The sequence below is a fragment of the Battus philenor genome, unplaced genomic scaffold (genome assembly GCF_028537555.1).
Source record: "Battus philenor isolate CCGP_79_NKW_IND1 unplaced genomic scaffold, ilBatPhil1.0.hap1 SCAF_10, whole genome shotgun sequence".
NCBI classification, from domain to species: Eukaryota; Metazoa; Arthropoda; class Insecta; order Lepidoptera; family Papilionidae; genus Battus; species Battus philenor.
Genome location: NW_027181662.1, coordinates 12,185,752 through 12,212,710, shown reverse-complemented (window position 1 = coordinate 12,212,710; position 26,959 = coordinate 12,185,752). Strand labels below are relative to the sequence as shown.

At 33.8% G+C, this 26,959-nt stretch overlaps 1 protein-coding gene across 1 annotated transcript in view; it reads right to left on the bottom strand.

The window, feature by feature from the left end:
- Window positions 1-3,247: 3,247 nt before the first annotated feature.
- LOC137925804 (progestin and adipoQ receptor family member 4) overlaps window positions 3,248-26,959 on the bottom strand; it is an 85,351-nt gene continuing 61,639 nt past the window's right edge. The window contains exons 3-6 of the mRNA XM_068769266.1: window positions 13,433-13,536; window positions 12,796-12,933; window positions 5,087-5,227; window positions 3,248-3,313 (exon numbers count right to left, since the gene is read on the bottom strand). Of these exons, the coding sequence (XP_068625367.1) occupies window positions 3,248-3,313; window positions 5,087-5,227; window positions 12,796-12,933; window positions 13,433-13,536 (449 nt within the window). The remainder of the gene's footprint in view (window positions 3,314-5,086; window positions 5,228-12,795; window positions 12,934-13,432; window positions 13,537-26,959) is intronic.

The following is a 26,959-nucleotide window of genomic DNA, read 5'->3' as shown; positions in this document are numbered from 1 at the left end:
GCTTTAATGGTGACATTAAACGAGTCTTTAAATTAAAACTAATGTCTTCGTTAGTATATGAAATATACACTAATATAGAATATAGCTATACTCAAATTTCATTTACACCAACATGTATGTTATAAAGGAGACACGTGATATATACAACTTAACATTGATGAAGTTTATTTGGATTATTTAATAAAAGGGTTTTGACATGAAAGTTCTATTATTTGTGTAGGCTTTTGCAGTTGGACAGTTTTACATCATTAAATTTCTACTATACGTTTTATAAAGTCTGCGAGAAATTTTAAATTATTGAAAAATATGGCTATTTGCAAGAAATTATAATAGCAATACGATGACAATGTTTATTAACAAATAAAATACATTTTCACATTTAATTAGTTCTGGCTTAAAATTGTATAAACTAATTGCACATCAGTAAATATTCCAAAAATACAAATCTTAAATAGTTTTTTGAGGAAGGGTCCATCTTGGCTCAATAGCAAAGGATATAGTTTTAAAAATGACAAGCTTTATCCTGAAAGGTAAAGGTCAATGTCGGTCATGTTACGTGCCTTGTTTAATTTAAGAATGTTTGCGGAAATATAATTATGACAAAAATGAAGACATTTTATTATCGAAAAGCAAAAAATTATAATTTTTTTTTGTAACTCGTATATATAATTTTGATTAAAGACCGTAATACGTAAAGAAACATACATAGAAGTATTAATTTATTAAACATACATACATAGAAGAATTGCACTTCTATTACATTAGTTGTCGGTTAATTATTGCTTGATATCTACCTAATTATAGCACTATAATTTATTTATAATAAATTACTACCACAAAGTCGCTTAAAATCTATCTAATTGAAGACTAATTTGTTTATAAATGATACATTACTACGAGCGACGCAGAAACGATTGCTGTATTTAAACGGTCTTTTAAAATTAAATTTATTTTCGAGTTAATAAATATTGTTCCTGTTCAAAGAGATCAATGACTAACTTTTACGTTAACTTTATCCTTCTAATTGCAACATTGTGTTATCTGCTTGTTGCTTTAACAAGTGCAGTTTATATTTTTTATCTGTCATGTAACGGAAATGATTACTATTCAAAACATTCGATTTGAATCTTTATAAGATATATACCGTCATGGCGCTTCTAGAATATAATATTAAAAAATATCGATTTATTGAGGTAGATTCGTAACATAATTAACTTTATTCTGGGGAATCTTACGAATCGGTAAATAATAATTAAAGTCGATAAACAATAAACAGGTGTAATCAAAATATACATTGATGGGGTATATATGTAAAGCCTTTAAAGGAGTGAATATATAAACCATTTGTTGTAAATGTACCTTTCCTAAAATCAAATGTTTTAGAAATAATAAACAACGTAATATTAATATGGTCCAAAAGGGTTTTCATAATGCCGGATTCCAACATATAAATTTATTATAGCTTACTATCTTTCCCTGCAGAGTTTCTACTGCCAGAAGTTATGGTCTATCGCATTTCAATAAAAAGAATATAAGAAGAAAAAAGAATGTAACGGATTTCAGAGTGATATTTTATACAGTGTTTAGAAATAGGTGTAAAAACTTTATAGTTTTTGTTGACAAATGAGCTATACATTCGCCCATTTAAAAATTTTACTCATATAACCAATTTCCTTTTATTACAATTATAACGCTTGCTTAAAATTTTGTGTCATACTAAGATGTATATTACGCTATAATAAGTCCAGAGATCTAATTGCATATTATTAATTAACTACTTATTTGATGTCGATTAGGGACGTTATTAATTCTCTCTACAATTTTCTATATAGACGCAAGAATATTCAAGTGTAAATGTGTACCTAATAGTCTAATAATTGTAAAAGTTGTGGTATTTATTAATAGAAAACATTTGTTTTTAAAGCAAGCATTATATGTGTTCATGCAATATTTTTAAGTTAGCGTATTGGATACTGTTTCTATGACTGTGTATTAATTTACAAAACAGATCTAACGCGCAGCTAATAACTTATAATAGAACAGATATTAGTTATTAAATAATCAATATTATTAAGTAATTGTACTCTTTATGTTAACCACTAATATATTTATAATAGCTGTAAATATAAGAACTACTACTTGAACTAGCTTATTCATTATCCGAGATTTCAACAAGTTAATTTAATTTTAATCACCTTTAATTTTTTATTTTCTGTCACTTACGTAGGCCGTGATATTGTCTTCTAACGAATGAACCTACTGATTCTCTGTAAAATGTTTTTAATACTTTAAGTCGTCAAAAAAATATTTTAGCGATTTAAATTCTATAGTGATGCACAGGCTTTATGTTATGCTTTAATAATAACACGTGTGTAATTGATTGTCTTGTTTTATTCAGATTCTGATGACGCCATCTCAATTATATGTTAAAGATCGGTGTAGTATGCGCAGCATATGCAAGAACAAATTTTATTAAGGAAGATTTATTTCGTCGAAGACGACAATAAACGGTAACTTTTATACAAATACGACAAAAATCTTAATTTTATGTCTAAACTCAAAATAATATATCGGTGATTAGGTAAGAAGTGTTTTGTATTAAGTTTTCTTTGCGATAGTCTGTATAACCGGATATCACCTTTGATTTAATTTCCACTAACAGTCATGCATTTTATACTGTTTTGAAGACATGAGAACTAAAATGACTTAGCTAATAAAAAGTCATATGATCTTATATATTAAGCCTCTAGCGCAAAAATTGTGTGGCAAATAATTTGAATTTGACATCGGGCATTATAATCATGGTTACCTAAGGTGAATCGTGCTAAAAGTAATAAAAATGCTATTCACAGTATGTTTATAGTTAGGTTAAGGAACAAGTATTTTTGTTACCCTGAATATGAATATATAAGGGTAACAAATAAAACTGTTCCTAAAAAATTTTAAAAGGCATTTGAATTTAGTTGATTGTAATATCAATTTGAATGTTTTCGGTGCATTGGGCTATTCTGAAATATTTAACATAAGCATTATCATCGTCATAATGCTACCGACATAGCAAATAATAGTTTTCCTTCTAATTCTTGTAATACATTATGTCCTAAAACCAAACCAGGCTCATCTTTCAGACGATCTAACAATTGCTAAAATTATAAATTAACGGAATAAAAAATTATGGAAGATATAGATGTCAGTGTATGAGCAATGACGATGTCGGCAGCGGTGGCTTGTGGGACGGTGAGTGACGTCAGAGCTGGCGAAGAGGGGCGCGGCAGTCCACGCGGGACATCCACGCCAAGTCCAGAGTCGTCACCTGGAATGATTATCGAACTTTTTAAAACAAACAAAACGTCATGGCTTTAATTTTTGTTGATCACATTATGAACTGACAACCTTGGTAGTGTCGTTGGAAGGCGCTGGATGCAGGCCACTTCCAACTGGGTCACTATTGGAAATTTATGAAGTAGATCAAAGTCCAGCTGTGGGCGTCGACGACAATGACGAATGATGATGATTGGCTATTTTACAAAATACAACATAGTTGTCCTGCGAGTTTTCAAATTTGTTTAAGATCAAAAAAATCTCAATGTTATTTGAAGTTCAAGTCTTACTCAAAAGTTTGTGACCGCATCAAGAAATAAACATAATGTTTTTAATACCTTTAAACCCGTAGCAGTAAAATTTACAAACTTTTGGAATAGAAGTGGTTTGCTCTGGTAACGCTTTGCTACTTACCTGGAATTAATTGCATGTTGTGTGTGGTGTGCATCAACATTATGTCAGTTGACAGACGCCTACTGCAAGGCATAGGCCTTCCCCAAAGAATGCCACGATCATGGGACTCGCGCTGCCCGCATCCAGTGAGTAGTGACACCGGTCACTGATTACGTTAAATGTTTTCACACAAAAACCCACCTCTAGTATTATAGTAATATCAACCTATTAAATTTGTACTTGTATCAAATTTGATAAATATGAGTTAATTGTTCTTGATATGGAAGAGCGTTTGATGAATTTTTTTAATGATGTTTAAACAATTTCCTTATAAAAAATTATAAGACTGCACAACTTTTGGATGTACAAGTGACGTGAACTTGCATACGTACATATTAATAAGTCGAAAATGTAAATTTCCACTTGAATTAATCTTTCCAAATTCTTTAAATCTGTGATGATGAAAATGTATCACAAAATATTTAAAAAAAAATGGAAATAATCGGGAAGAAAACAGCAAAAATAAAACTTTCTTATCCAAAAAAACTACAGAGTAAATTTATATACCTTTCTCTAGCTGTGAATCATTTGACGTCAATCAGAGCCAAAGTGTTGGGATATAATTAAACAAAAAATACGATTTTGAATTTGAATTTTATTATTTTATAGGATTGCGAAGCCAATAACTTTTGACAGCGAAAAGCGTCAAGGGGCAGCAAGTAACAATAAAAAATACGTTATCTAATGACAGAAACTTTACTTTTCCTAGATTCATTTCCACCCACAATACTTAGGATGAATCTCTCGGCTTATTATACATATGCCGCCATAGCGAATTGTCAATTAATAGAAAACATTTAAAATTGGCATCATTTTTAAATCTTAATCTTAATTGTTATTGTTGTAATTTAAGTATCATTTTTATTGTATTTTGTCATGAATAGTTATACATGACACTGTCACGTGTTGAATAAATATATGAATAATGTATGTTTGTTAGACATTCAGCCATTGGCTTGAAGAAATTGCTCTTACTGATAAGATCGCCGACTTTTACACTCGCAATATATAGCACAAGGATTTTAGAGTTAAATCAATTTCAGTCGCAGGTATGTGAGGTAAAAATAAAATGTATTTATTTAAAGGCAGTGTACAATTATTGTTAATTTAAATGAAACTGTTTATATTGTTAAAATGCATTATGTATAACTACTTATGAAATACTAGCTTAAATACTCGTATTCACTTAAAGTCGACTTGACTTCACTTAAGTCTATCACCACGACTTGGTTCTGCTGTTATGGAAATTTTTTTTGAGACTTTTGCTCTCGTTGGCTAATTAGTAGATGTAAAGAGTAAGCGAGTTTAATACCTGATGCATGGAGTAGACTGCCAGCACCACGAGCACGTGCATGATGTTGTGCGAGTTGAGGCAGCGGTCTACGGCGCCTGGGAACCACTTCTCCGGGATATGCATAGCGCCTATCACACCACCTCCCAGCGAAACTGCGTCCTGAAAATATTGACGTGGCTTTCATTGTAACTTAAAAAAATTTAAAATCAAAATATTTTTTTATTCATGTAAGCATTTACACACAATTTATTTTAAAGAGACAAACAAAACCTTATTACAGATTACAAACTTATACTGTTATATTTAATATGGACAATTTATAGTCTAACTCTTTCAGATACATAATACACGCGTAAGACAAGTTTTTTAAATAAGACTATGTGATAACGACTCAAGGTTAAAATTAGTTAATATTTCGTTAGTAATTGCCTATGTTCTAGATCAAATAAGTTTAAATAATCATTTCTTTACAACGATAAAAATGAAACCCTCATTCTGTTGAATTCTGCCAATTCAACTTGTCTTTATACGTACCTTAAGTTTTATACGAAGTTAAAAAATTTCAGTTGTTTAATAAGAGCGTTAGGCGAAGATTTTTAAATTAAAAATTCTATTATTAAATTTAACTCATTATCATAGCAAACCTCGGAGTTAAAAGCGAATATGATAATTTAGCAGATATGATAGCGTCTCTGTCAAATTACATTTTAAGGTCATTATGGATAACTTTTTACTTAGCTCTAGACGTATTGTTATTTTGTTATATTATCATCATCGTTCAAACCGCAGAAAGTTCATGCTGGATATAGGCCTTCTCTATGGATTTCCAATAAGACTGATAGGGAGCGGATTATATCCTATGTTTGCCGACGACCTTAAAGAGTTCCCCTCTACACCTTACGGATGGACGTCTAACGCTCCGCTTGCCAGTCGGTGGTCTCCTCTTCAGAACCTGCGGGCCCGCTCACTGTCCCTTTAACTTGCAAAACCGCCCAACCTATGCCGGTTACTTTCGTTCTTCGACAGATCTCTTCATGTATGATTCGCTTTCGTAAAGAAATCCAGACCATGGCACTTGTTATACACACATACCTAATTACAAACAATTGAACAATGGTCACTAATAGGAGAAGTCGATTCTTTACACTTGTTCGATCTCATGTTAGTGCTCAATTTAAAGGATTCTAATTATTATAGTTTACAGTAACAACTTATTTGTGTGATACTTCCTTATTTAAAAACAATAAATTCGTCGTAAAATTTACGTCACGATTTACGCGGAATTACGAGTCAAAAACCGGCCATAAAGAATGTGTGATCAGTTAATTCCATCGTTTGAATTTATTGTTGATTTTTTTTTTCATTTCTTTTTTATGTCCAGTTAACAACACTATGAGTTCTTAAAAAACTTTTCGTATTTAGAGCCTGTAAAATGTTTTGATAGTATCGCCATTTATTAGGGCTCTAATAGAATCGTATCTCTACAAAGCTAAAAATAGGTTAGTTGACTCTTTTAAAATTAATTTATAATTTATTTTATAAAGAGAAATGAAAGATTTTTAATTAAACAAAGGTTTATTTACACAGATTACTTTTTAGTTTAAGTAAAAGATGACACTGTGTAATGTTCTTGGGGCGTTGCTTTAAATCTGGACCCAGTCTAGTCCTCAGATAATATTTTTAAATACCACTCACACTACGGGTGTTAAGGTAACTTTTGATGAAAGGTAACAATGTAGTGTAATAAATTAATTTCACATGAGATGGTGTTAAACTGGTTTAAAATATGGTCAACTTCGATATCGATCGGAGGACCGCGAAGCAGCAGGCCCGCTTGGTCTCGAACGCGCACAGAGGCCTTGAGTGGTGCTCCTGCATCCAAAGACGGTGGGTGCAATTTAGTTTCATACACCAGAATCCACTTCGAGACGATGAACCCGCAGAGTTTATAGCAGTAGAATAATAAATTGTCATTATATTAAATTAAAAATAGGAGAACCAGATTCATTTAAGTATTTAACTCTGTGTAAGTAACGTAAGAATTAAATTCCATTCAAAACATTTTGATACTGAAGTCATGAAACGAGTAAGACATCGACGTCGGCGGAACTTATTGATTATATTAATTTTTGTTATACAGATTTAATTTCATAAACGTAGCGTCTCTTATTGCAATTTTAAAATCTCTACACCGTTAAAATATTCCATGAATAAGTAATACTTTTGTAAAGAAATGTAAGAGTTGCGACTTCAATTTCGAACGTTGGCAGCATCGTCCACCGTCATTTGGCTGCGTGCCAAGTGGGACTGTAGCCCCGCCGCGCCCCGGCCTCTCGCTTACATCCAACAAGATTACACGCGTTACATAACATATTTCTCTATCTAACGCGAACGAGACCATTAAGAAAGGTGAAATGGCAGTCCGGCTAACATTAGTTTGATACTCAATTTTATACATACAATGTGCTGTACGGCGGTTTCAGATTGCCAGATTGGTTAATTCATGCTATGTGACCTACTGCTTATTCAACTTGTTAATCCAGTGGGCTAGGTCGGCTACTTTGTTTTATCATTCTTAATTCGATCTCGTGAAGAAATCTTGAGCTTAGCCCTCTCCAAACTTATCTTCCAAAGTAACTTTATAATTATAAAGATTTTCATACTTAAATATTATTGTATTGAGTGTTTACCGATGAATAAATTAATTGTAATATCCATTTAAAATTTACTCTTAAGGAGTTGACAATGAATAGTTTTAGTGTTGTGTTAGTACTCGTGAGTAACTGTAATAAAAATAGAGATAGAAAAAACCCACATAAAATAATGGATTTGCTAACCATAAAGTGACCAAGAATCGTAACAATAATTTAATTTTAACGATCAGATTTTATGGGCAACGCAGCCATTGTCGATATAACATTTACGAGGACTTTTTGCACGTCCAACTAGATTATTCTCGCCTTTCTGACCTTTGCAATCTATTTGTTATGAAAAAGTTTCAGAATAATACACAGTACACCACATGCGACTTAATCTATGTCATAGACACGTCTTTATTAGATTTAAATCTTTCATCTTTTCCGTCACATCTTCTGTACATTTCTACCTTTCACCTGGCGAGTCAAATAATTCTTTTTGCATATTCTTTTTACATATATTACTGTATTATAACCAATAATTTCTCAGACACGACACCGATCGTCGCGATAAACCTATCTTATTTGATATATAAAAATTGATTTATTGGTATTCCGTATTTGGTTGTAATGGTTATCAAACAACCGATCTTCAATCATATATATCGTTAATGTTATACACAATTATACTTTGGAAGCTCACTCCTTGTTCTCGAAACTAATCGTCGTTTAAATTTAATCTCTGTAATATTAATCAAATAATTAATAAGTGATTAAACCTTTATCTTTCAATTATTCTAATCTAATTATAACGATGGACTGTTTATCTTTAATGGACGTTTAGTTAATAACAAGTTGTCTATTTTTCGTGTTTTTTTTATTGTTTATTATTTACTTAATGCTATACTTTTATTAATAGTTATCAGAGTTTAAATGAATTTTTTTGTTGTAGGATTTTTTTGTACTGTAAAAGCTCTAAAGGGGTGAATGCTAGCTTGTTTGTCAGTAAAAAGCTCTTAAGTTTTTTCTCCTATTTTTAATCACCGTGTATAAAGTATTGACTCTGAAATGAGTAACATTTTTTTTCTCTTAAAATACGAGAGGCTAATAACTTCTGGCAATGCAAAATCTGTAGGAATAGTAGTATATAATTACCCGTTTAAAGCTTTTTACATATATATCCTAATAGAGTATACCCTATATAGAGTATTCATAGATGTCGAGGAATGTTTCGTAGCTCCAAATCCCCTGTATTGCGACAATGCGATCCTGCACGCTCTGCGTTTATTAATTACTGCGTTGTGTGACACATTGTAAATCAAGAGCGTCGCTTGCAGTTGTTCGGACATGGTTTCGCAATTAGACTAATCGATTTCCAATGTCAACGTCGAAATGTACAGTGGATGGCGGTGAAGTTTTTCGACTAACATTTCGACGTATGGCCACGTTGCAGTACCTCTCATGAAACGAAATATTTTCATATAATTCCAAAACTAATGCAACAAATACACTATTATTCGAAAGCCTACATATTATTTAAAATTCCATCCTTTACATTTAATTGTAATTAATTTATTCCAATTCCTAAGCTAACTTTAGTAGTGGACGGTTTACAGAGTGTTTAGTAATAGGTGTAAAGGCTTCAAAGGGGGTGAATGTGTATCTTTTTTGCAGTCAAATAATATACGGTACAATCTATCCAGAAGTAAATGATTTCAAAAATTATGTCTGCATTGAGTCAAATTTTAAGATGAATTAAATAAAGTCTCAGTTAACAAAGGTGAGCTCTTTGCTACAGCCTGTACTTGATAAGATCCGCAGCGGAGGCGGTATCACAGGGGGAAAAAGATTATCGACATTACAATGTGTCGCTCTCCCAAGGAGTAGGGTTGTGCGAGTCCGTCATAACCCGTAATTGACATCGCAAGGGCGTGTATGCCCATGCATTTTTCCCATATAAAACTAATGTAATTTAGTTATGTAACATAGTAAGAAAAATTTTATTTAGAATTTTGATTAATACATATTAACGTTAATTATTTTTTACTCTCTTTCCCTGTAGATTTTGTGTTGCCCGAAGTCAAAGGCCTGTCCTTTTCCTAATTGAATATCAATCAGCCTGTACAATTCGGTTAATCTAAATTAAAAAGCAATATTTTTTTCTCAAGAACGTACATGTCTTGTACAGTTTATTCAACATATCAATGAAATATATAGATTTTAATTAAAAAAATAATAATTTTAATGATTTCAAATGATTCGCGAAAAAACTCATAACATGGAGATAAAAGTTAACAGCATAATGTTCCAAAAATACCCGAGGAATATGTTTTAATAATAAGTAATTCTGTTTAAGCTCGAATAAAGCCTCGTACCCTCGTCACTGTTATGATTATCAGCCAAACCTCAAAATGTTTCTCGCGCTTGTCATTTACCAAACATATCTTACACTACCGATATCTGATTCTGTGATATCTTTCGAACTTTTATTTACACATGTGGATATATACTGATATTAATGAATAGTGGTTTATATTGATTAATAATTTTTCACTTTTTGTACCCAAAGTATTTTTTTTCATTTCAAACGTTTATCAACGATATTCTATGGATACATATATACTTTTACGGATATTAATAGATAGTAATTAGTATAACTGGAGTATTTAAGATTATACAGAAGACAAACATGTCTTGGACTCACTTAGCATGCTGATTTTTACATAACAAATGTAAGATTTAAAACCGGAAAATATTATAAAATTGATGTTAAAGGAGTAATATAGAGTTTCTTGATAGGTTCTTCTAGGTAGCGTCAGCATTCCCTACCTAGCAGTATCAGGAGAAAATTGGGACCAATACATGTTATACAATGCATAAATACACATTTAAAAGTTCATTACGTCAATGGCTTGACTTTTTGAAGGTGATTATGAAGCCTATTTGAAAGAATTAATAATTGTTTCATTAATTAAATACTTGGAAGAAGAATCCAAACAGTTAAAGTATTTTTATTTAATTTTTATTTCTTTATCTCTTTTTCATCCGATAGCCCTTTGCAAGGAATATGCCTCCCCGGAAGATTGTCTACTGACATTTACTGAATTAAAAAGGATCAGTCATACTTGACTGATCCTTTTTTAATTATTTACTAAAAAAATCTTTAACTGTTTAGATTCTTTTTCATTCCAAACGTACATTTTTGATTTAAAATGTAGTTATTTACGAAGTTCTAGAAATAGCAAGCATCCGTTTGTAGGCGACATCATCGCTAAATATTTTTTTTCTATAAAAGAAATTCTATTTACGTAATGAACGACATCAATATACCGTGTCATATGTAAGGTTTCGTTTAATCTTAATACGTCGTAAGTACGTTAAAGAACCGGGAAACTTCTAAGTGGCTTGCAACTTACTATTGCTTAGTGAGGAAGTCATTAAAATGTAAAGACTCAATAAATGGCTTTACAGCCAGTTTCGTAGCTAAGTATAATAAGTACTTTTTATACTTTGATATTTATTTCCTAGTTCCCGGTTACATATTTATAATATATATACATTATATATTAATACTAATTTTACAGAGCTACTTTAAACTAATTAACGTAGAATTATATCATATACAGCGTGTTATAAGTGTAAAAGCTTTAAAGGGTACAGCTCAGTAAAAATCTTTACACTCCTTCACAATCACCTGTTCAAATTTTTCACTTTGAAATATGATGAACTTTAATTTTCTTTTGTAAATTGGCCAATAACTTCTGGTAGTACAATTTTTAAAGGACCAGATAGACAATAATTCATTTTGATATATAGTAATTCGAATTTTAATACTGCTTTTTTAACTATATTAACATTATATTTATAATTTCAGAAAGCTTTTATTTTGAATTGAGTACCGTACGTTAAATGTCGTCAATTGAGCTATACAGTCACCCTTAAAAGCTTTTACATCAATAACCAATTATTATGTACGTATTATAGTCGACGATTCTGGATAAGTAAATATACAGGTGTACATCCTAAAAGCAGCGATAATTTAGACATGTGAACTAGAGTCATGGCGGATAATTTCTAATATCGTCAACTGAAAGTGTTAACTGTTCTCTAATTACGTCTCAACGTTCGCGCGTAACAAGATCACTTAATCTCATTAGAGGATGTAGGGCGGACGACGGTGATATGAAATTTTAATAAAGCATGCTGGTTCACAGCCACGTACAAATTGTTAATAAATACCGCCGGAGTGTCGGCGAGCTTCCGACACGCTCGTATCGCGTTGTAATCTATGTAATGGTCTATGTGAACTTGGTGAGTGTAATTAATGTTAAAACAAACTATGTTTTGAGGTAGCTGTATGTAACTTAGGATTACATTGACCTACTTTACGTGTTTGAGTGACTTCCATCCATGGTCTAGGGGGACACCCAGTTCATAGAAGCGGGGTGAATTCTTAAGCGGGGATCCACGAAAATTTATCTGCTTTTGATAGTAAAGAACTAAAATGTAGGCGGAATGGGAATATGGTAGAAAAGTAGCTGCATGGGTTTGACCGGAACCAGATGAAATTTGATAATAGTCTTTGAGACAAAAAATCTGAGAACGTCTGATGTAACTCACAACAGTTTACAACCAAAAGTAGACTACAGGATTTCAATATAGATACATATATCTTATAATTACAAATCAAACTTCTCGATCGCAAATTTCACCATATCCGATAATTTTTTCCTTTGACCGTGCAACGCCTCTGAATATTTTTGAAGGACTATAATCTGGATAGAATCTACAGAGTGCTAATGTAATTGACAGCTGCGTTAAAGCGCAAAGTCCGTAACGCATGGTCGTGGTGACCGATATATTTCTTTCACAACTCTATTTTTATTACAAGCCGTATCCTTTTTTATAACATGTTGGTGGATAGTTCTACGTAGAAAAGGTTAAGATGTGAATGCTTCTTTAGTGAAAAATAAAATTTGACTTCAAAGCATTTTTAGTATTGTTATGCAACAATAAATATCAAACAGTATTGCTACTATCATGTGTACCTATGTATATGTAAAATATGTTTACAATAGTACATAAACTGACTTGTAAAAAGACGTGAAGAATAGCGTGTGGATCCCCTCCGCCCAGGCGTGCAGCGCGTGCGCCTGCCAGCAGCAGTCTCATGCAGAAGGGCGCCGCGAAGCACAACCGCCGCTCCCACGGGGACCACGCGCGCATTGCCTGCATGACATTCCTCTTTTTACCCTCAAAACAGTACATCCAACTTTTTATAAAAATTAAAACTATTTCTGTTTTTGTTATCTTTCTGTAACTGGTCAACACTTTAAATACACTCGTTCCGTCATCTTCCACTATCACTATTATTAAAACCCATTATTTAGTTTCAATCAAATTCAAATAACTTCATAGTTAACGTTATTTTTAAATCATACTTGAAAATCTCTTGCTATCGTCTCTTTAACCATTATGATATTCTTTTAATTCCACATACTCCGTAATAGTTTATTTAAAAGTATAGGTATAGGTTAATATTTGTGAAATAACGTAGTTTCTACGTACTGGCTACCTGGGGCCGGTATAACTATCAACTTAATGATTAATGTTATTAAGAGTTAAATCTCGTGAATGTTTAAACATTCACAGTTTGGTCCTTTCTAGCGTTTTAGGTATGTAATGGGGTAATATGATTTTAAATAACTTTTGTGTTGAAAAGTATTACTTTGTAGAGGCCAAGCAGACTGCCAAGGCAGTAGACAGCGAGCGCTGCGTAGCGCAGCGGGGCGGGCGCGCAGTACACCGTGGCCGTCACCATGGGGATGGCGCCTGAAACGAGAAATAATTATACTCCATTGTATTTCATAATAAACGATACACGTTTGAATAAATGATACAACTCTGCTATATTTGTATTGGACTATGTTCATAGTATAATTTACTTTCATAACCTTGAGATGAGATGATAGATCTTATTAGTCCAGATATTTCAATGCTTATGACGTCCTCTGATCGATCATTTGATCACATTATCATTGTATTCAGTGCTAAGTAAAGATCTTTCACATAGATTTCCAACAGGTCCGGTAGAAAGTGGCCTGCATTCTGCATCTTCTGATGACCTTAGCAAGATCTTCTGTCTACCTGATGATGATGGTGGCAGCCTGTGATGCGCTTGCCAGTCCGTGGTTTCCTCTCCAGAATCTTAAGGCCTCAGTGGATACTGTTCTGCGCGCTATGTGGCCTGCCCACTGTCTATTCAACTTGCCAATCGGCTGGGCTATATCGCTTACTGTCTACAGATCTTTTGATTCCTGATAAAACCCTCTGGTTTGTTAAGCGACCGTAAACTTGCCATAATCGAAAAAAACTTGTCAAATAGCTATGCTAACTTAAACAATAAACTTGCTTGTAATTCATCTGAGTTATCATGCAATAAGTTTAAAATGTTTATGAAACATTTCCTGGTAAAATTATCACACTCCAGTGTAAGCGATAATGTAGTTTTAGAATATTATATTAACTTTAATGGTAATTATTGTTATATATATATATATATATATATATATATATATATATACACACACACGCACACACACACATATATATATATATATATATATATATATATAGAGAGAGAGAGAGAGAGGGAAATTACTAAAAAAATATTCGACTAAGTTTGTGTTGTGGGCTCTTCTCAGATATGGGTACTTTTGGATCTCGAGAGCCATTAGAGGGCACTTTACATAATTAGGGTACTAGGTTCCATCAAATTTGGGATCTTCGGACATTTTTCCCATGACCTATAAAAGCGATCGCTGTGATTAATCCAGAGTAAAAAATATTATAAAAATACGGCGTGAAAAGAATGGACATATTGAGCACTAAAGGACAATGACTTGCGATCGTAAGTTGCGGTTTCGATTCCCAGGATACAATCTTCTATGATTCACACTTTGTATATTAATTATATAGGACTACCACTGCTCACAAATAAAAATATGGGCAGCAGCATCCTCTGCGTACCATAAATACCACACTGCGATCGTCAACCCGTCTGCCAAGCGTGACGATTGCGGTATATCCCTCATAGATATTTTTACGCTAGGCCTATCCCTTGTATTGGGCGTCTATGGGCTGAAATGTTGAAAAACACATTCACTTTTTTCCACATGTGAAATATTTATGTTACGTTAGCTTAATAAATCCAGACACCCGTCGTGCTTTAAAAACCGCAAAATTATTAATAAAAAAGTTATCACGAAAAGAAATTTCCCAGCTTACTCACAATTTTTTAAACAAAATATTGTGTAATATGATAATAATGAAGATTTCGCTCAAAGTTTCATAATTAACAAGTTCTTTCTTCTAAAGAAGTTAACAAAGAAAAAAGTGTGCTGGAAACATTGAAAAAGTCGTAGCAGCGCTGAAACTGAACCGCTGAGTTCTTAGCTCACACTTTGAGAGGGAAAAAAAATACGATTATATGTTAAAACTACTCGTATACCATCTTACATATAATTTATACATAGGTAACGAACCTCGCTACACTTGAAGGTTAGTTAAGAAGATTAAGTTGCCTATTATTTTATTACAAATAAAGATATGGTTATTAACAATTCGGTGAAACCATTAATTAATTCGAGGTGTTGTTTGATAATTAAAATCACGGCAAGTATTGTAAAAAAATATGTTGTTGGCTTTTGTACAGTGTATGCTTTGGAAACGTACACTTCAAAGAAATTATGCGCTTCGCAATATCGACTCCCATAAAGCTCGATGACTTTGACTTTGACCTGTTATCTTCCTATTTATAATTGAACTACTTTGATTATAACTGTGACGTAGGAAACAAAGAATTGTTAAACATTAATAAGTTTGACAGTCATTAACGAGTCGTTCAATGAGCTATATATAGAGGTCAACACTAGGTGTTTCTCTACGTAATAGAATAAGCAATAAAGAGATTTGTAGTCGAACGAAAGTTACTGACATAGCCCAGCAGATTGGCAAGTTGAAGTAGCAATGGGCACGACACATAGCGTACAGAGCTAATGGTCAGGTTCTTCAGTGGAGACCACGACCCCCATCGGCAAGCACAGCGTAGAATGTCTAGCTAGAAGATGGACAGAGAGGATCTTATGTTGTTATGGTGTTACGTGAGGAAATATATGAGGGGACCTATGTCCAGCTGTGGACGTCTTACGGCTGAAATGATGATGAGTTTGTTAGTAGTTATTATGTTTCTAATATCAATTTAGTTGTTTATATTCGAGATATATTCATTATTATTCGAGATGCATAAAAATGCTATAATTAACAAAAAAATGAATAATTCAGACAAAGGCGGCAGATTACGCGACAAGTGAACAATGTTTTGTTTCTAGCATTAGTTTAAAAGATAAAACGCACTCTTGTTAATGGGGGAAAAAAAGAATAGACGTTTTTAATCATCGAATGCTTCACTCCACTTCCATTAATGGTGTAGCGTATTGTTCCACGAAAATGAGACGCGGTACGGTTTTTATTCTAGTTTTTCGGACTGCTCGATATCTGTTGGATTTGAAGGAAAACACGTGGACACGTACGTGTTTTTTGTTATATAATAACGTACACGAATTATCAGAATACCAGGAAACTTATTTTGGTAAAATTTATTTTTGTGTACGAGGAATTAATAAATGAATAATTTTCCTTTTACTCCTTTCAAGGACACATATTTTAGTGTTTCGGATAAAAGTAAATATTATATACATAAAACTAAATATATATAGGTAAAATTCATTTAACTTTATTACTATAAAGGATCATTTTTACTGTGGCCACCAGTGTACGTCATGATAAGAATGCCAAAAGTGCCCAATTTGATATAAACTAAAATCAAATTTAGTTTCCCTTTATTGACATCTTTAACTTAAAGCTACAAGGCTTCCAAATGCGCTTAGATCTTAGAAGGTCTTACATTAGACACAAAGGGTTTTATTGTAGTTTTACAATATCCTTGACACGATAACAGAGTGATTAATATCAATTTTTATAAGTTTCTGTTTAAAGACTTTTTTTTAATTTATTACTCAATAGTGAGACGTAGCATGGGTGGTTATTGGACAGTACGTAACTGTGTACGGTGCTGTACACAGGCCATAAAATAGTTATTAATTTTATAGTGCCAAATGAAAAGGTTTATCTTTATTTCTAATGCTAACCTTATGTGCATGGGTGTATTTTGTTATACCATCTACTTTGGCCACGAAAGACTAATATGAAGTATTGAATGCACAACACTTTTTTTAGTACCAGGCCAAATCGGTTTTCAACGGATTTGAGTTAATTATTGGTTACTGTGTAATGACACAGAAGTATCGGATCGCGTGATAAAAACTACATTACGAGTCGTTATAACGAGCTCTCGTTAACATGCAGGCACGTGCATCATACGTGTGTAAATATTTTATGAAGTCTAGTAATGGTTTTGTTTATTTACGACTCTACCTCATTCGTGCATTTTTCTTCCTCATTAATTTTGAATAGCAACTACTTCTATCTACGCAACGTTTTATAGTCTTGTAAAATACTGTTTAATAACACTTTTCACTCCACATTTTACTCTTTCAGATTCGAGGATATACAATTTAGTTATCTGTCGTAAGTCCAAGGTAAGAATAGAGAAAACTGATGACATGAATTTTCAGTATATAAAAAGAAAAAATTTAAAAAAATGTTAACTAATTAAAGGAGAAAATATTTTTCTTATCCGGATCTTACATAGTATTCATCTCCGAATAAACCAGTGAAAATTGTGAAAACTGTAACGGGTTAACTTTTAAAATCCAACACGTCGGCCGCTGCGGTTTGACCCAATTGCATTCATGTTTAAATGGGTGTTCTGAAAGGTTTTATTTGTAAATGTCATTTTTGTGCTTAATACGCGACTTCTTTTAAATCTCGGTCAAATTTAAAAACAAGCGAGTTATTTATGCGCAAATTTAAATAGTTAAAAAGAGAGGTTTGTTGGAATTTTTTCTGTCACTTCTTTCACAGCGCTAACGCTTTGCGAAGTGGTTGTAGTGTTGTAAACAGGCAATAGCAACCAATCAAGTCGTGGTTAAGCCCACTTGGGCGCCCTCGATTCTTAATGCTAAGAGGGGCATTATTAACGTGTGACTGACCATCAAAGGTTCCCACGAAGGAGCCCTTGATGTTAGTCACACCATCTAGGAGCTTTGCGGCCTCACAAAAAATCCGTGTCAACGTAGCCATGGCTTCCCAAGGAGCCCACGAGCTTTTCTACCTTATCACAGGTTTTTAGGCTAAACGTCCTCAGAGTCCTGCCCACACGAACTGCAAATGCCATTGGAGCAGCTGTGTAAGAAAGACCAAAGTTTTTAAAGTTCAGTTTTATTCAATTGTACATGAGAAAAAGTTCATCACTATGATCAGTGCATGTGTCATTAAACAATGCATTGGAATGATTGAAAAATCAACTGGTGGTAATTTATTGTAAACACCGAAAATATACGAATAAAGAATCGGTGATACAGGCTCCAACTAGCTGTAATTAATCAGTGCCGAGAGCTGCGACGAGTAATTGACTGCAAACGAAATCAATCAGCGCCATTTCCCTGCCAGCATTGCTTCCTCTCGCAAAACGGAAAATGCACGGGTCACTTTTTAATGAAGTTAACATTTATGTTTGCTCCCGTTTGGTAGTTTTAGTTACTCCCATAATTAAATTTTTTCTTGAAATTTTTTATCTTAACATTTTTCCTCCTAGTCTTTAATATGAATTATTTTTTGTCAATATTTTTGCAAAATTTAGTGTATCTAATGTTACGTAAATGACGTCAACTAATTCAATAATCTATGACCAGTAACAGTTAAGACTTGTATTATTATTGATTGTAGATTCATCACCATGTCAGCCGACAGGCGCTCACTTCGAGGAGTAGATCTCCCCCGACGAAGATCGACATAATGACCGGTCGTGCGCTGCACGCATCCAACGACTTATCGTCACCTAAAAGGTGTAAAGAGCCGCCAATATCAGCTCGCGGTCGCCACTTGACAACCTTAGAGAATGTACATAATCGAACTATAAAAATATCTTTGCTAATTTAATAATTCTTTTATCAGTGCCTCCTAATTCTTTTCGATTGATCACGTTTTTGATAAAAGTTCCGGATTTTGGTTACTTTATGAAAATTGTTGTCTAGTGTGGTTTAATATTTAACTATCGTACACAAGAAAGCATACCCATTGGGCTTTCCCCTTCGATCTAGCTTGTGAAGTTAGGAACCCGACGCTTTAGGAGATGTCATGAGAAAAAAGCGTTATATTTGTAGTAACGAGATATCTGTTCGTTTAGGGGATGCTCACCTTTTTGTTTTCAGCAAAGACTGCAATTCAATATGTAATGTTTCGGCTCCAAAAAAAAATGTATTGGAGAACGACAAGGTATTTTCAAACTAGGCTATTTTCTTTTTTCGAAAGTATGTATTTTTTCATATTTAAACATTCACTGACATTACCAGAAGTTAAGTATTCAAGAACTGAATAAAAAGGACCAACGTAAATAATAATTGAAAGACACCATTATTTAAATAACGTCTGATATGTATTTTTCAGTAAAATTTAAAATGTAATGGAGTAAAGAATGGTAATGTAAATAATGCCCATGTACACTGCACTGTGTATACAATCTCGATATTAATAATTAAAATAGCATTCATGTGATGAATAAAATGGAAACAATTTGTGTAAGCGCGGCCCGGGTCGTGTGTACTCGTGCGCGCTAATACACGACTCCCGAGAGGATTGCTTTAATATGCATGCTTGCAATCACGGAACAACTACTGTGTTCGTCATTATTGACATTGCGTTGGTCACATCAAAATTTAAACATAATGTTTTTACAAGTGTAATTACATATTCCTTTATAAGCGGAAAAATGTGAATTTATACAATAATGTTTTATTGAAATACTTAAGTATTATACTTTTATCGAATATATGTATACTTAGTAAAATTTTGTATCATCATCATATCAGCTGTTAGAGACCCACTACAAGGCATAGGCCTCTTCAAAAATAGCCGTGATGATCGTCGTCGATCCAGCTCTTCTTAGGTCCTACAGCCTACCCCTACCGGCTGGTATTGCCACTCGAGAACTTTTCAGTCCCAACTATCATCGTTTGATCGTCGGTGATATTGGTTCTTTCTTGGCTTTCCTCATTTCCGATTCGATCTTCCATCGAAGCTCCGAGAATAATTCCTATTCCTCTCTGCATCGTTTCTTTTTGGATGATCTTAAACCTTCTTATAAGGCCCATCGTAAGCGACCATGTCTCGAATCATACGTCTTCAGGCATTGCGGTATTTTGGAAGGTGAAAATATTTGGGAGCTTAACGAATGCTACTCATCAAAAATGAATTCTAATTGTAGTTTGTAATAAGGTTGTATTGTATATAACTTATGAATTTATAATAGAAAGGAATAGAAGCTTTTTGCGTGGTGTGAAATGTTAGGACGTCCGCCCAAAAGGCGGATTGACGATCTTCTAAGGCTCTTTGGGAAACGCTTCATGGAGGCCACTTTCAAGTGGTCTTCTTGGAAACCTATGGAAAAGGCTTATATCCAGTAGTGAACGTCTTACGGCTGTAATGATGATGATGGCGTTGATGAAGTTTTTTAACCATTAAATGAAGTAAATCTCTTATTTAGAAACTTAGTAAAAAAATAGAAAACTAGCTTTCTTTCCGTAAATCTTTAAAACTGGTACAAACTGTCAAAGCCTTTTTATTTCGCTTTGAAGTAAATTTGCGGTAATGGCAATATTAATGGCAACTATGTCAAGAGGTCGACCCAAAGAGGGCTGCAGAGATTACCGCGGGCTTGAGAGCACTTTTGATGTTTATGTATATTTAAGGTTATATTAAAATGAAATAAATCTTTACTATTTTAACAGGGCGCACTATGAGGACACTCGAGTCTCAGTAACGAGGACATTAAAAGGATAATTTACTTAAAATCAGAGACAAAAATATATTTATTTTCATCTTACAATTTTTAGTTTTGGGCGTAGCGTAAACTAGTAAAATATGAACTAATTATATGCCTATCCACTTTAATATGCTTCGACCTTCATTATCAAAATGTTGTAATTCTTAAACAGTTGATTATATACTATCATTTATGTATTGTTTAAAAAAGATGAATAGTAAAAGTATGGCTGTATATTAATCCCTTTTTAGTAAATAATTACATTGTGTTTTATTTGTAGAAATTGACGATTGTATTATTTGAAAATATTCCATGACATCACATTAACTCATTAATTTTCGTAACACTTTATATTACGTTGATGTTATCAACTCGTAAAATTTTAATTTTGAACATTTTACCCTGGTACCAAAAAAGCCTAAAGTTTGCTTCGACCCAAATTTTTTTACATTGACACAAAAAAAATGTTTCTTTTTCACTTTAAAGTAAAGAAAATATAAAATTCGTACGAAATGCATAAAAAAAAATAAACGGTGCAGCGAAATGTCAAGAGCGCATTTACGGAATGCGTTAACTTTAAACTTTTTCGCCAATTACTGAATGCTTGACCCAGCTTCATTATTTTATTTACTATTTTTTTTATTTACTCTTTATTGTTAATATAATAGGTTGTCAAATATCTCCCTTCCGCTTTTTTGCTCTTTATTCAATGCTTTATAAAAAGTGTTACAGTGATCGGATTTAGTTCAAATATGCGCCGTTTTGTTCGAAATTCTGTTTCCATCTAGACGGCAACTTCATAATACCTCCCTCGTAGAAGCCCCCCTCCTTATTTGCGAAGAACTCGGACAGCCACTTTTCACAAACCTCTTTTGAGTTCAACTTTACACCACCAAGGGCGTTCGCCATGGACAGGAACAGGTGGTAATCACTTGGCGCTATGTCCGGGCTATATGGTGGATGTGATAAAACCTCCCATCCGAGCTCCCGTAGCTTCTGACGAGTCATCAACGAAGTGTGTGGTCTGGCGTTGTCCTGGTGGAACACTACACCCTTCCTGTTGGCCAATTCTGGACGCTTCTGGTCGATCGCCTGCTTCAAGCGGTCCAGTTGTTCGCAGTAGATGGTAGAATTAAGCGTCTGGCCATATGGGAGCAGCTCATAGTGGATGATTCCCTTCCAATCCCACCAAACACACAGCAAAACCTTCCTGGCCGTCAATCCCAGCTTGGCCACTGTTTGGGACGATTCACCGGCCTTCGACCACTACCGTTTTCGCTTGATATTGTCGTATGTGATCCATTTTTCGTCGCCAGTCACCATCCGCTTCAAGAATGGGTCGAGTTCGTTCCGTTTCAGCAGCATATCGCAGGCGTTGATTCGGTCCAGAAGGTTTTTTTGCGTCAAATCATGCGGCACCCAAACATCAAGCTTTTTTTTGTATCCAGCCTTCTGCAGATGATTTAAAATGGTTTGGTGACTAACTCCCATCTCCTGGGCGATGTCACGAGATGCCACATGCCGGTCTAACTCGATGTAGTCCATGATTTGATCGGTATTTGTCGTCACAGGTCTTCCGCCGGCTGGCTTATCCATGGTGTCGTTTTCGCCGGCTCTGAATCGTCGAAACCATTCCTCCGCGGTTCGAAGTGATAGAGTACTATCCCCCAAAACACCATTAATCTCACGGAACGTTTCTCTAGCGGATTTGCCTTTAACGAAGAAAAACTTTAAAATAGCGCGAATTTCGGCGTTAGTGAACTCCATGTTTACACGTCTATATAACTGTTGAACGCAATATCCAAACTAGTCATGCATAGCGTCGTTTTGTAGGTTATGTCAAGACCTTTCAAATTATGTATAGTATTGCCAGATACGAGCTCTGTAGCGCTTTGTACATAGCCGCGAAATTCAAAAGACAAGAAGGCGGAAGGGAGATATTTGACAACCTTTTATTATATATTCTGCAATTATGAGAGATAACAATAGTTTGCACCAATAGTTTATTAAAACAAATCTGATGAAATAGGCAAATAATTAACCATAATGGTTATTTTAAACGTCGAATTCTTCTAAACAACCATTGCTTGGATTTAGATAATTGAGAAAAAGAGCGGGTGGTCATCAAGTGATAGAATGTGCATCTACATATTAAAAATAAATGTATACTATACAGTAAAAATACATATGTCCAGTCATTAGCAAAAGTACATATCTCTACTTGTGATTATAGTACAAATATTGCAGTGATAAATAATCAATCATTACTAGTAATTGAAAACTGATAAAGATTTAACATTTCTTAGCGGCATAGGCGTCCTACTTCACAAGCGTGCATCTTGAACAATAAATAAATTATCAAGGAATTTTTACTTCCTTATTCTCTGACGACTTTAAATAAATACTAAGCATTAATGGTACTCAGGAAGTGGAAACGGTTCTTAATATAAGGTGCAGAGACAGTTAGTTATTTTGCAATTACTATACATTTTTTCGGCAACTTAGTTTTAAAAAATTATTTTAATAGATATTAAAACACTTACACCACCTTGCTAAATAACGTGAGTAATTGTCCTTGACAAATGCTTTATGTCTGTTGGCATTTATAACTTCATCCGGTTAAGCTAGCCGTTGAAAGTTAAACTTATACCAGTAAATAAAGTCAACATTTCACCAAATTGGGAGGTTGCCAAGCATTTGAGTTACACCATAAAGTGACTGGGTGCAAAGGAAACTCGGCAAAGACTGTCACTTGAGACGGTATGTCGTGATTTGGAGACGGAACCGCAGTGCAATTAGTTAATACTATTAACAGAGAATTAAATGATATAAACCATCCGTAACATTATGATGATACAAAGCGTAATAACTCTAATAAATGGTTTAAAATGTTATTTCATTAGATTAGTATTTTGATTAGATGCTGCAAGTTCATTCACTATGCCAGAAATTAAATTTACCAGCGTAGCGTTATTTGGTGGTATATTCTATATATAGTTTGCAGGGGATAGATGTATCCGAGATGTTATGTTGGCGTCGAATATAAAAAATTAAGAGGACAGCGCGCGTACGTATTCGGCTATAATCGAAAAGGGATAAATAAGGACTCGATTATCCAAAGTTTGCTTGTGTAGTCCTTAAGTATAATACTTTGGCCAAATTCCACAGAGGACTTTAGAAAATCAGGAGAAGCTTATAGTTGATGGCAATTTAAAAAGTAAGTGTTAGAGGATGGTCACCTATTCCCTGGACTGACATAGCTAAAGCATGTAACGCTAACGTTTATTGAATAAATAATTTCACATTACTTACAAAAATTCATATTTTCGTTGGATTTTCATTCAATTGTTCACCTAAAGTCTTAAGTATTCCACCTGAATAAGTGTTACAAGAGATGTAATATAACGCATGTTGAATAAAGAATTTTTATGTTTTAAGTTCTATCTCTATAATTTTTTTGAAAACATTTGAGTCTGGTAAAAAATTGTGTGGTGGCGATTATTATTTACGAAAGTATCAAGAAGAGATAGACAAGTTTATTTGCTTAGAGAGCCTCTTGCCATTGTGACTTACCCACAGAATCAAAAAGAAATATTATATTAAAGGAGAATTTCTAGTACGTATTAATTATGTACGCGTGCTCCGTCTTGTGCAAACAAACGTTGCGTTCAATGTACTTAGCATTATGAGGTTAACGCTGTAACAGCCGGCGTTGTATCCCGCACTAACTCAATAGCGGCAATCAGTGCGAGCAAACCGAGTTAGTGCGCTACCGTGTGTGCCTCCGCGTAGCGTGCATCGGCATCGTGGCGGAGACATCAAATATTTATTCATTTAGATTGTAAACTGAACGAAACATGTGATAGTGAAGGAAGTAATTCAGTACATATTTTGTGTAAAATATTACATTACCATTACTACCAAACATCGCGAGATAAAATGTTTTTACGTTTTTGGCGAGCAGGCGCTTTGATTAAAAGTAGTTTTTTGTCATTTATTTATATGTCCAATGAGTTATTAACATTACATTGTTTATACTTACCACGACTTTTAACCCTTAATTAGGCGCATTAAGAAAATCACTCAATTAGGCGCATGGGGTCTTAAATGACCCCAAAAAAACATTGGGAAAGGAGTATCAAAAAGGAATAAAATTTAATGGATTTCTATAGTAATTAATAAAGTTCTTTAATATACTTAACTTTAAGAAACAAATACTTACTATGACATTAAAAATATTAAAAAAAAAACTAAAACAGTAAACCTCTCTTTAAACTAATTTTTTTGGCATAGCCGAGATCAACTTAAGAAATAAAGTTTATTCAGCCTCATCAGCGGAATCGTCTGTTCTGCATCCGATGCAGTAAATGCTTGAGTGTTGCTAACAAATAAATTTACAACACTTGAAACATTTTGTTGGCACTTTTTTGTCGTCCTTTCTAGGACATGATGAACAGCGCCCGCGCTTAGCTGTCGATTGATAAACCGCCTTGTTCACATTATAAACTTCACGAAGCCGTTTTTTTGTTGTCGCTGGTACAGCACGTAGTTGTATGCGACGTTTTTGGTGATCTTCCACAAGTGCCGCAGCTATTTTCTTCAAGAAAATCCGTCTTGAATATGTCAAAGTCTTCTCAATATTCGCTTTGTGTATGAAAAATGCCAGATATGTATATACTCCAGGTAAATGTAAAATAATATTTTGTGCTCGGATCCTTACTGCGTTCGATGGTGGTACTTTACACCATTTCACTTTCGGGCCATTTCTCTGAGTATGTCGAGATAAAAAATAATTATCTTCCGTCTTCCGATGTCTTGGATATGTTCAGACTACTCAATTTCGCTTTTTGAATTATGAGCACTATCAATGACAGCATCGTTTAAAGTTTCGTCTTCCGAATCCGAACCAGCGACATCTTGCTCTTCATCAAGCACTTCATCCAGCCATTGCAATACTTGTTGGTCGTTAGGCATTTCAATTAAAAAAAAAAGAAAAAGCATAGAGAAAACTCAAAAATACATAAAGAAATCATACCGTATCAAAATACACACATACAAAGATAAATAGTAAACAATATACTAATATAAACACAAAAAAACAACAAAAGTAAAAACTTGCCTTCGCCAAAAAATGTAACGTAACTGGGCGCATGGGGTCAGCTCTCTAAAGGACAGCGATGCATGCACATGCGTTAATGTTCTGGATGTGACTAATTTGCGTACCCCGGGGGGAGTGAGGAAGCTAGAAAGAGCGTTAGTACGCTCTGAAGACTGTAAGCCATAATTTTTTGAATTTAAAGTGGCCCTGACCCCATGCGCCTAATTAAGGGTTAAAGTGTATAGCTTCTGGCTTTATTGGAAATACGCTAATAAGTTCATTTTATTAGTTAAATATATTAGTTATATAAATGTTTTAGTTACTTTTTATCTATGCAAGAGTCGGCTGTAAATCATCATAATCATCATCATATCAGACCCCCGCTGTATGGCATAGGCCTCCTCCAAAGATATCCTCGATTCCTGGTCTTGCGCTGCCTAATGATTTCCCGCGAACTTAATTATTTCGTCGCTTCACCTTCTGGGATGCCTATACTTGCTGCGTCTGCGGCTTGTGGTCGCCACTCGAAATTCTTGCGTTTGTTAATATGTACAACTAATTATTCACAATATTGTATAAGGATTCTGAAGAAACGCGAAAAAAACTTGTGCACAATCATATTTCGCGATCAGAAAATAAAATCACAAATTGTAAATACACATGAATATACAAATCTTTTAGAAACAAACTCTTTGGTAGACCCTGTAAAAATGTTAGCTTTATTCCAGTTTTAATCTCCCTTTGTAGTCGACATTTCACCATTCTTCATTCTTTATCTGAAGCTTTGGTATTGGGAAGCAACAAAAGAAGCCATGATTTAGTAGCTGTGTACAATTCGGTATACAATGTTTCGTTACATACGACGTATAAGCTCATGGGAGATTTATGTACATTTTTTAAATGTAAAATTTTCATGCAAATATTTTTTAAGAGACTTCACCAAATGTTTAGAGCAACTTATAATTGAAAACAATATATTTATTATAAATGAATGTGTTATATGTCTTTAAATCACTGAGATTTACAATACAGATCTCTAAGTGGTTTACCGAAGCCAAAACACTTGAAATATTGTATTTTACGTTTATAAAAAAGCCACTTGGAATACGCTTCGCAAAATTGGAATCCACGCTACCAGAAATACATTGATTGCG